Source organism: Fringilla coelebs (assembly GCF_963513975.1).
Source record: "Fringilla coelebs genome assembly, chromosome: 12".
NCBI lineage: Eukaryota > Metazoa > Chordata > Aves > Passeriformes > Fringillidae > Fringilla > Fringilla coelebs.
Genome location: NC_140038.1, coordinates 2928303 through 2940364, shown reverse-complemented (window position 1 = coordinate 2940364; position 12062 = coordinate 2928303). Strand labels below are relative to the sequence as shown.

Below are 12062 nucleotides of genomic sequence, written 5' to 3'. Positions count from 1 at the left end.
GTAAGATACTGCTAGCTGAAAGGGCGCCTACAAACAGGTAAATCAAAATTCTTGTGGATTAGAGAAATTCCTCTTTACAGAGCAGAAGAATGGAAAGGTTTAAATGCCTAATCCCTAAAAAAGAAGGTGGTGACTAAGCAGAATTCCTGCAAAGCCTGGTACCTCAAAAGCTTTTCCCTAATCTCTGACTGTAGGTTTTATACAGTCAAGAGCACATAGGTGCTTTCAGAGCACAGCTAGGCATGGTTTTAGTGCAAACCCAGGATATCCTGTGTGTACCATTGTCATTGTTTGTTTGAAGTTATTTTGTAACATTGGTGTAATTGTAATTTAGGCACTGTTGTAATTTAGTGTGAGAGTTTGGATGCAAACTGGCTGATAATATGTTAGGGGACATACATCAGTGTGAAGTGCTAGGAAAGACCACTAAGGGAAAAACATTTTTAGGTACCTTGACTAAGAGAATAAATAAAATTCCTGCCTTTGCAGTTGTGCCAAATGCACTTGCTGCAGGTCCAGCCAGCTCCACTGGTGAGCAATCCTGAGCTGGGCCTATGGGGAGCAGCTCACAGACAGCCCTTCTTCATCTGTAGAGTCTCTAATTTTGAGTGATCTCATCAGTGTGGGATAAACTTCACTAGGGACAGGATTGCACTGTATGCCCACATAAAGCCTAGCTTAAATTGAGCTTTAAATTCTTAAAATGTGCAGAACCCATACATCTTAGATTTTTGTTCTTTCCTTTTAAGAATAGTCCTGTTTTGGTAACCTTTGTTGAGAAGGTTTGAGAACATTGTGTTTACATTACTGAAAACATTGTGTTTGAAGTTGGTGAGGCAGTTTGAGGATGTCTTAGGTCTCGAAGGAGTTTGTGTGCTGATGAATAAAGCCCCAGAAATGTGTCAGCCACATTTGTGTAACAGAAACCACATCCAAACAGCTGATCAGAGCTTCTCCTTTCTCTGACAGTCACTGTCTATCTCACAGCCCTTTCAGACCAGTGAGCACTCAGATTCCTGAGCCTGTTCATGACTGAATTATAAAAAGAGTTGCATCTTTGAAAAATTCTCTAAACATTGTTTTATTAACACAGATTTTCCGCTAGCTGTATTTCCGAAGGAAGTACGGGGGCAGAAAAGAGATGAATATAAACTGTTCTGACAGCATTGTGTGTTAAAAACATCTTCTGAAGAACTTTGCTCCACTCCTGAAATACAGCATTTCCTTCAACTTCACAGCAAATTGCAGGCTCCAGTTTGTAGGCACCTGAAAGTATGGAAGCTGGGAAGTTATCCATCAGCTTGCACGTCATTTGACACAGGATCCTGCTCTCTAAAGCAAACTGCTCTTGCAGGCTTGGTCTCTGAGAGTCTGGCTTAGGGAGTCTGGAGTCAGCTGGAAGTGGCCCAAGGATCCTGCTCTTGCTGCATGGGATGCAGAGGCTCCTCTCTTGGTGTTTCTGTGGCCTTTTTGGTGGGGAAGAACGTTCTGTGCAGAATCTGCCCCTCAGCTGTTGAGAGCAGCAATAATTCCAGAGGGTGAGACTTGCTATGAGCAGTTTGAACCAGGCACAAACCACACTCACAGATATTGCTATGGTCTCACTGAAAGGATTTAAGAAATTTTTCACATACAGAGTGGTTCAAAACCAAGGGCAATCACAGAATATGTTTAATTCTTTAAATGAGGAAGAAAATTCAGATCACATTTCTCATTTAATGTTGAAACAAGTTTGAAGTTACTTTTCTTTCTTTTGTGCAAATGTCATTTACATCCTGATTTCTTGAACTTTGAATCTAGTGAAGGAGCAGTTCTCTCTGGCAATTTTCTCTGTTTAAAGACAAAGCAAAGCCCTGTGGAGAGAAGTTGAATGAAGATCTTCCATGAATTGCCCTCCAGTCTTCCCCTAGCCAAATATGCTTTGCTAAAGGACACTGCTGTACTTCAGATTGTTTGTGGGTTCTTGCAATGTTTAACCATTTATACTCATCTTAAATTGGGAATTTGTCTGTTGCTTTGTGATGAGGATAAGCTATTTACAAGTAGGTGAGGAGATTACATGGGCTATTATCTACATCTCTCTTTCCCCAAAATCCTGGCTGTATGGTGCAGCTCAGAACTTTAATCCCATGTCTACAAGATAAAGCTTTATTATCAGAAGATTTAACAATATGCCTGTTGTTTTGTACCACTGTCCAGCTCAGTAGTCAGAGCAGCAGGGTGGGAAATGCTGTGAGGAGGACGTGGCATTTATGAGACAGATGATACATTTGGTGTTGGGGCAATTTTCCTCCCCTTCAAATACATCACTGGAAAAGGGGAAGAGAAAACAGTGGGTTATAGTAAGTTTTGTTTTTGGTGTTAACATAAAAATGAATGTCCAGCCATATTATTTCTCAAAGCAGCATTTTGTAGCATTCCAGGATTTGTCCACTTCTCCACAAAACAAGACATAGTCAGCAGAATTTGTAAAGATTTCAGAGCCCTATGATATTCTTCTTGTACAGAAAAGCAAATGGGAGCTGTACAGCAAAACAACTGAATGCCCTCAGATGAGGAGCAGAAGATGAGTCTCCTCCCCTGGGTTCCTTGCAATGTGCAGCTCATTTACCATGACATGTTGGTAACAAACCTGCTAACAAATGAGGCTTGTAGGGTTTGTTTAATTAACATTTGGGAAATGCTTTGACTTCCTTGAGTGACAAGTATTTTAAAAGAGAAATTGGCAGTAATTGTGTAAGGAACAAAGTTGGACCTTTACAAGTTAAGATGGGGTTGAAGTCAAGTTTAATTTATCTGCTGTTTTCATACACTTTCTTGCATCATATATTTCAAGCAAATATTATCAGGGTAAAAAAGGCTCAAACCATAATTACATACATAAAAAGAAGAAATTAGTGTCCAATGCTATTTTGGATAGCATTGATACAAATGACATTTTTCAGTAAGAACTATTTTGAGCTAAGAGCTGGTTTTATATCTTGTTCTCTGTAATTTTTACTTGTGTTTAGAAACATACACTTCTTAAGCTGTAGTGTTGCTGTTCATGCAGTTTTATTGTTGTTTCAGTCCATATCCTTACCTTGATGGTTCCTTACCCATTCCATTCTACAGCCATTCTGTGCACTATTTTTCAGTCATATTTCACTTCCCAATTCTTTGCAACTCAGCAAGTAATAACCAATACTGATCCCTTTCCCCATCAGACTGCTGCATAATATTCAAACTGGTTAAAAAGGAGCAGTTTTCTACTGAATTAACACATCCTAAATTTGATAGTGTTTAGTGTTGTATTATTGCACTGCCAAACTGAGCTTTTAGGGTTATTCATTGATAATCAAAGCATGTTCATTTGTAACATGAGAAGTTGTAAGAATAGGGAAGAGCTTTACACTTGAAACAGGTAAATTGTTGTATGTTGATGATGCCCTGGTTTTTGTAAGGCATAAGTTGAGTTATTGCCTCTGTATCCTGGTGCACTATCATGCATTAGTTTTCCATGGTTGCATACTATTAATGCCTCAGTATTTTAAATAAAAGTTAAAAGTTTGTCAACTTGTTTATATCAGGCAAATTGAGGAAATGAAGATGAGCTAACATTAAAAAATAATCACGTGCAGACATATAAACTGTTGAGATCTGGCTTTATTGAAAGGAATCCTCCTCTCCTCCTCTGTGTTCATGTAAAATAAACATAACATGCAGATGCGTATTTTTCTCTAGTTTAAAGACAGATTTCTTTTTTGGCTCCAAGCTTGTGTAGCATAAGGAGGTTTTTATAATTGGATTTACTCTGGAGGAAAGCCTTGCATCCGAGGGCAGCCTGGCCGTGGGCTGGAGTGAAGGTGCAGGGGCAGAGCTGAAGCTGATTTGTGGCTGTGATACAAAGTTTAGAGCAGCAGCCCTGATCAATAACCACCTGCTTTGCACAGCCTCCTGCTCCCACCCTTCCCCTGCCTCTGGCAGCTCTGGAGATTACACCTTTGCAGTTCAGAGCAGTTCTTTTCCCCCAAAAGGGAAGAAGAGGGTGGGAAGTGCGTTGGGTTTTCCATCCCACTGAGTGAAGGTGTGCTTGGATAAAGTTGCGGCTCTGCCGTTCGCAGCCCCTCGCTTGTCTCGGCGGCCTTGTGCAGAAATGGTGACAGTTGACAGCTGTTGTTCTCTTAATAAGATTAAAGTAAAGAAATTAGTTGTGCTGTCTCTAATCTGCCATTTAACACTGCCAACCACCTGGGGACACTTCTGTGTGACACTGGTGGTGCTGGATTGCAGTCAGGCCGCGCGGCGCTGAGCGCGCCGTGATCAGAATGCGTTCGGATGAGCTGCTGGTAGCAAGCCTGTGGTATCAGTGAAGGGAACCCTCTTTATTGCTGTGAAAAATTCATTTGACATCCATTTGCTTCCAGCACCTTTTCAAATGCATTATCAGAGCCTCTGGAAGCAGCAGTACTCTTTGTGACGTGAGGGCCGCTTGGGAAATACGAAAGCGCGATGCATTCGTACTGTGGAATTTGGGCTTCAGATGAAGTGAGAAGTTTCTGTGTTTTCAAGTGTAAAATAAATTATCCTCTTGGGAATTAGGAATGCCATATATCAAAAAGCATTTATTGCAGTGAATTAACTAAATCACCTCAGAACTCTGAAATGCTGTCAGAATTAACCTACAAGTTCATATTTGACACTTGGGATGAATTATAATGTTTATATTTAAATAGAATTGATCTTTATTTTAGAATAGCTGATAAAATGACAGAAGCTGATTTAAAGCATCTTCTCGACAGAAAACAGACACTACCAATATAGTTTCTTCTCTCTCACCCTCTAAACATACCTACACAAGGGAATAATCTTCATGAAAGATAGAAGGAGGTGCCTAATGAAAATATTTTTCAGCCCTACTGAGGGAAGGGAACTAAATCCTCTTTTATGTAAGGAGAGGAAGAGAGGAAAAAAAAAAATGCATGTGAAGCATCCTGCTTCAATTACCTCTAGGTGTTATCCTTGTACGGTAAAAATTAGGTGAAATAGATGAAAATTGGTAAATAAGTAATTATTTAATATTGTTTTCATGTCGTGTAAGCTGCAGATTGAAATTGATTTAGTTAGACAGTAGAATAAAATTAATTACCAGTACAGTTAAATTAATATAACTAGCAATATGGTGATACTAAGAAAAGGAGGGAAAGCAGAAATGTTCATTCACTTCTTTTCTAAATTCTCCAGCTGAAGAGCAGACAATCCAGCCATACAAATGAAAAAAATTTACTCCACTTTTTCTGGCCTCTGAGCACTTCCAGCTTTCCTTTGCTTGAGAAATACAATGCATGTGAGAGGCTTCCAGTTCATCTCTGGGGAGCCAGGCTCAGTGACCAGATGCCACAGCAATGAGCCCAGCATCAGCAAAGCCACAGTCCTTATTGTGTAAATAATTCTGTTGTTCCAAAAAAGTATTTTAGGAGAAAGATAAAGCCTAAAACTGAGCTCCAGAAGTATTCTGAATTAGTCTGCAGCTTGTTCTGTTAAATACCAGCTTTGATGGTTTCAGTGCAGTAACTTGGTGTCTGTTGCAGCCCCACTTTTGTGTGACCTTTCAGCAGCGCTCATAATTTATTTTCTTCTTTGGAGCTTATTTGAACTTTGCCACATTTTTTCATATGTTGAGAAAAACTCAACAAAGTGAAAGTTCTTGTTATTTTGGTTTACTTTAGAGAAACAGTTTGACTGTCTAGCCATCTATTTATATTGGATGCATTCATGATGCATTTGTGTTGTGTGTCTGTGTGTGTTTGTGAAGTAGCAGTGATGCCTTCAGTGATATGCAGAGCTCAAGAAACAAACATTTTGTTTATTCTGAAATGGGGTTCTCTTTGGTAAGATTAATGTTCTCTGTGAGAATATTCTGCAGGACTGGTCCCAGCTTCCCTGCAAGGCCTGTTTTGAGGAGAGCACTTTAATTGGAGCAGTTGGAAATCAGTGCCTGTGGTGCAGAGAGCAGTTGTGCTTCTGTTTTGTGTTGTTCCCCTTGCAAAGCTGAGCCCTCTCCCCAGGCACGGGTGGGGCTGCACAGCAGCACTGCAGGCTCTGTGACAAGAGGGGACAGTGGAGCTGCACAGCAGCACTGCAGGCTGAGAGGGGACAGTGGAGCTGCACAGCAGCACTGCAGGCTCTGAGGGGACAGTGGAGCTGCACAGCAGCACTGCAGGCTGTGAGACAAGAGGGGACAGTGGAGCTGCACAGCAGCACTGCAGGCTCTGAGACAGGAGGGGACAGTGGAGCTGCACAGCAGCACTGCAGGCTCTGTGACAAGAGGGGACAGTGGAGCTGCACAGCAGCACTGCAGGCTCTGTGACAAGAGGGGACAGTGGAGCTGCACAGCAGCACTGCAGGCTCTGAGACAGGAGGGGACAGTGGAGCTGCACAGCAGCACTGCAGGCTCTGTGACAGGAGGGGACAGTGGAGCTGCACAGCAGCACTGCAGGCTGAGAGGGGACAGTGGAGCTGCACAGCAGCACTGCAGGCTCTGTGACAGGAGGGGACAGTGGAGCTGCACAGCAGCACTGGAGGCTCTGTGACAGGAGGGACAATGTGACACCAGGGCACCAGCTGCTGGGTTTCCCAGCTCCCTGGGCATCCCTGTCCCTTGTGCTGAGCCCAGGCCCTGCTGAGCTGGGAGCTGCTGTCAGATACTTCACACAGGGCTTGAGGGTCCTGCCAGGACAGAGTTCAGTGTGTTCCACAGCTGTAAGCCACACACAGAGGAATGTTACCTATCCAAATGTGAAATTGGCTGATATTCTATATCAGTTTTGGTCAAAGTTTTGAATACAGGAGGGTCCAGTACCTATAGAGTATGTGGCTTCTGATAAGTGTGGCTTTACTCTTTTAAAGTTATTGAATTGATTTCATTTAAGGTACTATTTCTGTTTGGAATCCCAAGTTAAAGAAAATAAATGTGAATTCCTGCAAGCTTGTTTTTTGATGCTGCCATTTATTTGTTTTTAATTCACTGAAGTAAGTAAAATCCTAATTTTTCTTCCCTTTGACTTTTTAGGTCACTGTGCAGTACAGTAAATGTTTACAGCCTCACCTGCAGCAACTGCATAGAAAACTGCACCTATGTTCTCTTCAGTAACAAGATCACTTTTCTGATGGACCTGTTGATACACCAGTTTACGGTAGGTAAAAGAACTTCTTTAATTTGTAAATTTTTGCATGCTTCACAAACATGTTAAAGTATTTAGAGTATAAGAACACCAGGAGGTAAATAAGAATAAAGGCTTCAAAGATTAAAATTCATGTGTTGTTTGTATTTGGTGGCTGTATCTACTGTACTCTGTAGATAGATAGATCTGATGTGATAGGTACATCAAATACATCTGAAATTGATGTATTTGCTTCTACTAATGACTTCTGCAAAAGCATGTGTTACCAGGAACCCTGTGAGTGGATATTCTATCTTTTTCTGAGGTTGTTTTCTTTAATTCACCCTGTAGGGATATTTAGAGTACAGACCACAATGAGTTGTGGCTGTATGTTTGATTCTTACTTGTTTCAGTGTCATGGATCTAAGTCAGGTCAATACATTGCCAGAGTCTGATCTGCTGAAGTGCTTAAATAGGACTCTTTAGCATTGGAAGTTTTAATTTTCCAATGTTTCATTTAATCTGAAATGTCATTAAATATTTTATTTGAAAACTCATTTTTAATTCATAGTGACCTGCTCATCATAAGATATTTAGTCCGGGTTTTTTACTTATAAATTGTGTGTATGTATTTTCATGAGCCAAGCAGTTTGTTAATTGAAAAGTTATGTACATACTTTGAATAATTTAAGCGAGGCTGTTAGAATCAACAAGCCGTAGGACTCACTTTGAAAGGCGGGTCCGAGTTCTGTGACACAAAGCAAAGCCAGCGCAGGCTCTGCACCCTGCCGGGACATTGGGTGTGGCTGGGAGAGGCGGGGCGGCTGCGGAATAGTTGAGAGTGACCCACCCGGACAGACTGCCAGGGCCCAGACAGCGCTCTGGACATTAAGTAAAAAAATAAAAATAAAAAGAACAAATTTGGAGTTATAAAATTAGGAGAGATGAGTCAGAATCAAGAGATAAATTGACAATCAAGAATGCGGCTTGGGAGTGCTGTGACAATTCACCTCAGCCTGTAGAGGAAGCTGTAAGACCAGCTGCTCCTCCTAAAGCCACCTCTTTTTCTCCTTCAAGAACACATAGTAAAGCAAGGGAAATATCAGTAGTGAGAGTAATAAAAATGAGAGCAGAAAACACCACCCACTTTTACTGAGGGGGGTACCAACCACGTCAGGAATTGTTAATGCTCCACTTTAACACTGGGCATATAAAGAAAGAATTTTAAAAGTTGAATGATGGGCAAGAGAAAAAAGAAAATTACAAAAAGACAGCTTGAGAAGTTAGATGAGAAAGGATTAAGAGAAAAAAGCAGAGTGCAAAAATTGCTAAAAGAAGCACAAAAAGTGTATATGAGAAAAAATAAAGAAACAAAGTTAATTTAATTATTTAAGAAAGTTAATTTGACACGGTATCAGTTAAAGTTATTTAGAATAAGTATCTGAACATAGGTTAACCCAGCTTGAAAGAAGAAGTATCCTTCTATTTGTGTTGTCCCCTTGTAAATAAAGGTGAGTAAAAGAGTTTGATTGGAAGGGTGCTCTGCAGGGCAGGCTGGGGCATCCCCCAGCTCCTCCCTGTGCTGCCAGAGCCTGCCTGCAGCGCTGCACAGTGACCTGCCAGGTCCTGGAGCAGCACACAGGGCATTTCTCAGGCACAGCTGGCCACCTCCAGCTCAGAGATACTGCAGAAGGAAAATTTACTGCACTTAGAGCTCTTTTCAGTCTGTTGCCAAATACTACCCTTGAATTGCAGCAAAACTGTAATTAAAGCTTAATGTTTCCCATGATCCACAGTGGACTTTTCTTTCCTATACAGAAAGTCTCTTATGTTCTCTTCATGCAGAATTGGCCCTTAAACTGGGATATCTTCATAATTCCATGAAGAGCATATTTGAGTACAAAACCCCAAAACAGTGCTGCTTTTCTAACCCTGATTTTTCTCTCTTGAAAATATAATAAATCAGATCAAGTTTGAATTTTTCTTTTTTTTTTTTTTTTTACAAAAAAGAAATGTACAAACTGAGAGCAGCTCTGAATACCAAAATACTAAAATATACCCCCAGAGACTTTTAACTGCCTCCACTTTTCCTGGTTGGATGAGCCATGTGATGCAGCCTTTGCCTATGTCATGTGTATTTCCACTTACTGTTGGAAAATAAAACCCAAAGTAATACCAGGAGTAATAAATGAGAATATATATTTGCAAGGTTTTAACAAATTATTAAACAAGTACACCAATATTTGCTGAACACAGAAACTGTACTGTTTTGAGAAGCATTTCAATATAATCTTGAATACATCCAGTATGAACCTTATTTCCAGGCAGTTTCTTGTGGATTTAGTTTTGGTTTGGTTTTTTTTTTGGTGTGTGTGATCCAGCCTGTCCAGGTTAATAGTTTGAATATCCTGTTCAGACCTTCCTTTGGGCACTGGTAGGAAACCTTCTGTAGCCTGACTTACCCTGTTCCCCTCCTCAGCCTCCTGAGCTCTGGTAATGCCTCAGTCAGTGTCTGTTGAGGACAGCAGGGCTGTTCCCTGATTTCCATGGCTAATGGATCAAACCTTCCCACCTACATTGCTACAGCTCTTGTGCTGGATTGGAGCTTCATTTGTTCACTGCTGTCTCTGCTCTTCTTTGTCTGCTGTAGCCAGAAGATAGCTGTACAATAATTGCAGCTTTTCTAGTTGTCTGTTTTTTGGAAGGTTTCTTACCAACAAAATGGAGCTGTAGGCATGCAAGGGTTGTTTTATGCTTTGGGGTTTTATTTCCAGTCAAGTGACAGCTGTCATGTGCTTTCCCCAGAGATGTCTGAGAAGCCATACACCTAAACCATACCTGCCTGTGGGACACCATGACACACCCCTGGGATTATTTTATAAGGCAATCTTTAAAGGAATAGTATCTGAAAATTCGAAGTCAGACATCATTAGTGAATGTGCAATGAAAGTTAGGTGAGGTAGCCATCAAACAAATGCAGGGATCAAAAGCCAGTTGCTGGTTACTTTTTTCTTCTTGGACCATATTTTAGGCTAGTGGCCTATGAAATTTTGCTGGATTTAAGATAATCTGGCTGTCTAGTCACAGGAAAGTAATTTTCTCCTCCACTTCTTGCCTGGAATGTGCTGCCATTTAATTGGGGTTCTTCAGAATGACAGTGTACATCTTTTGCAGTTTCTTCACCATTTGTGGCCAGGTTTTTTTCAGTCTTCTATGCTGCATCAAATAAGGCAGCTCCATGTTAGCACTGATGATGACAAGAACTGTGAAATCCAAGGTACATCTGTGCTGCTGAGCTTTTGCAGTCCATTTTGAAATTCCATCTGTCTCCACAGGGTTCAGCTGAGTGGCACTGACAGCTCCCTCAGTCCCTAATAACAAGCTGTCCTGGGGTGACTTTATGATGCTCCTGTCTCCACTGCTCTGCCCAGAAAAAAGTTTGGCCCCTTTAAGACTGGTTCTGAGAGGGGGGAGAGAAGAAGTGCACAGTTTGTTTTCAGACACTGCACTCACTCCTCCACATTCCTGCTCCTGGGCTGCATTGTCTGTGGATGGACAGACAGCAGGACAGAGCTCTCCTTTGCTTTTAGTTAGCTTTAGCTGGCTGAGGCAGAGAAGTTCCCTGCACTGTGGTTTTTCTTTTCTGTTCAAACCTGCCCTGGACTGACCACCAGCAGGGCACCCACAGCTCTCACCTGTGGCCACCAGGGCTGGGCTGCAGCAGTTCCAGCACCAAGGGACTGATCAGAGACTGAGTGAGCTGAGCTGCTGCTCCCAGAGGCACTATTGAGTGTGTCATCTCAGAGCAGCAAGAAGGTTTATTGTTTATATTGCTCTTTTTTTGGTGTGCTGGTGAATGCTTTGCCTGTTAAATAAACAGGTTTTTTCCACTTTTCTTCACTCTTCCTGAACCAGATGGGGAGGAGCTGCTTGAATTTGCTTGCCAGGGGAAACCCCTTTAGAGGTTTTCTCCCAAATTTTCCCTAAACCAGGACACAAGCCCATGTGGAGAGTAGTAAATCCTGAAAACAGGGCTGGAGTAGAGGAGGTAATGACATGCTGAAGTGTTTAGGGGTGGGAAATTTAGAATTGAAACCTTCAGCTGCACTGTCTCAAGGCCGTGCCCTTCCTGAGCCATTTCCATTTCTTTGGTTCACTGGTTGCTCCATAGAGACTCTGACATCCTACTGAAATTTCTGAGGTGTACTTCTCAGTGTTTCTGAGGCAAGCCCAATGACTGCACATGCAAAAAACACAAAATCACTCTTGGTAATGGGAGAATGATATGAAATAATTGACCAAATGAAGAGAAATTGTGTGCTTCTAAATGTCTGAAATATTTCCATTTAGATTTACCAACTCTACATTTGAAATTCTTCATGGCTGTGGAGGACTATGCCTTTTATGAAATCAAAATATGAATGAGTTGTCAGTGCTGGACCTTTGCATTGCTAACTGGAAATTGTTTGGTGTTTTTTGTTAGCACAGAAGGAGAATGTGCTCTGATCTGCAGAGGTATTTTGGTGATGTGAGTGGGAACAGAGGAGCATTTCCAGCTATATTAAATGTGTGCCTAAGTGCTTTACTGGATTGGGGCCATATTGTGGAGCATCTTACAGGATTAAACCCAAGATGCTGGGCAGAGCTGAAGAGCTTAGGGCAGCTCTGCACAAGCATGGGAACCCCTGCACAGGGGGAATTCTCCAGGGAATAGTTTATGACTTGTGCAGAGTCTGTACCAGAGCTCAGAGTCAGGTCACCAGAGTGTTCCAATTCAAGAACCAACTTAAAGGAAGTAGGACTCTTGATTGGGCCCAGCAAAGTCAGCCATCAGAAAACTAAAACAGCATTGAGATGTTGGATGTGTCAGATATTTGGACAGTAGTTACACATTTCCTGATTTTCCATTGTGATTTTAAA

At 41.6% G+C, this 12062-nt stretch overlaps 1 protein-coding gene across 1 annotated transcript in view; it reads left to right on the top strand.

Moving 5' to 3' along the window:
- SCAPER (S-phase cyclin A associated protein in the ER) overlaps positions 1–12062 on the top strand; it is a 137540-nt gene that overhangs the window by 87586 nt on the left and 37892 nt on the right. The window contains exon 25 of the mRNA XM_084213515.1: positions 7052–7175. Coding sequence (XP_084069641.1) covers positions 7052–7175 — 124 coding nt within the window. The remainder of the gene's footprint in view (positions 1–7051; positions 7176–12062) is intronic.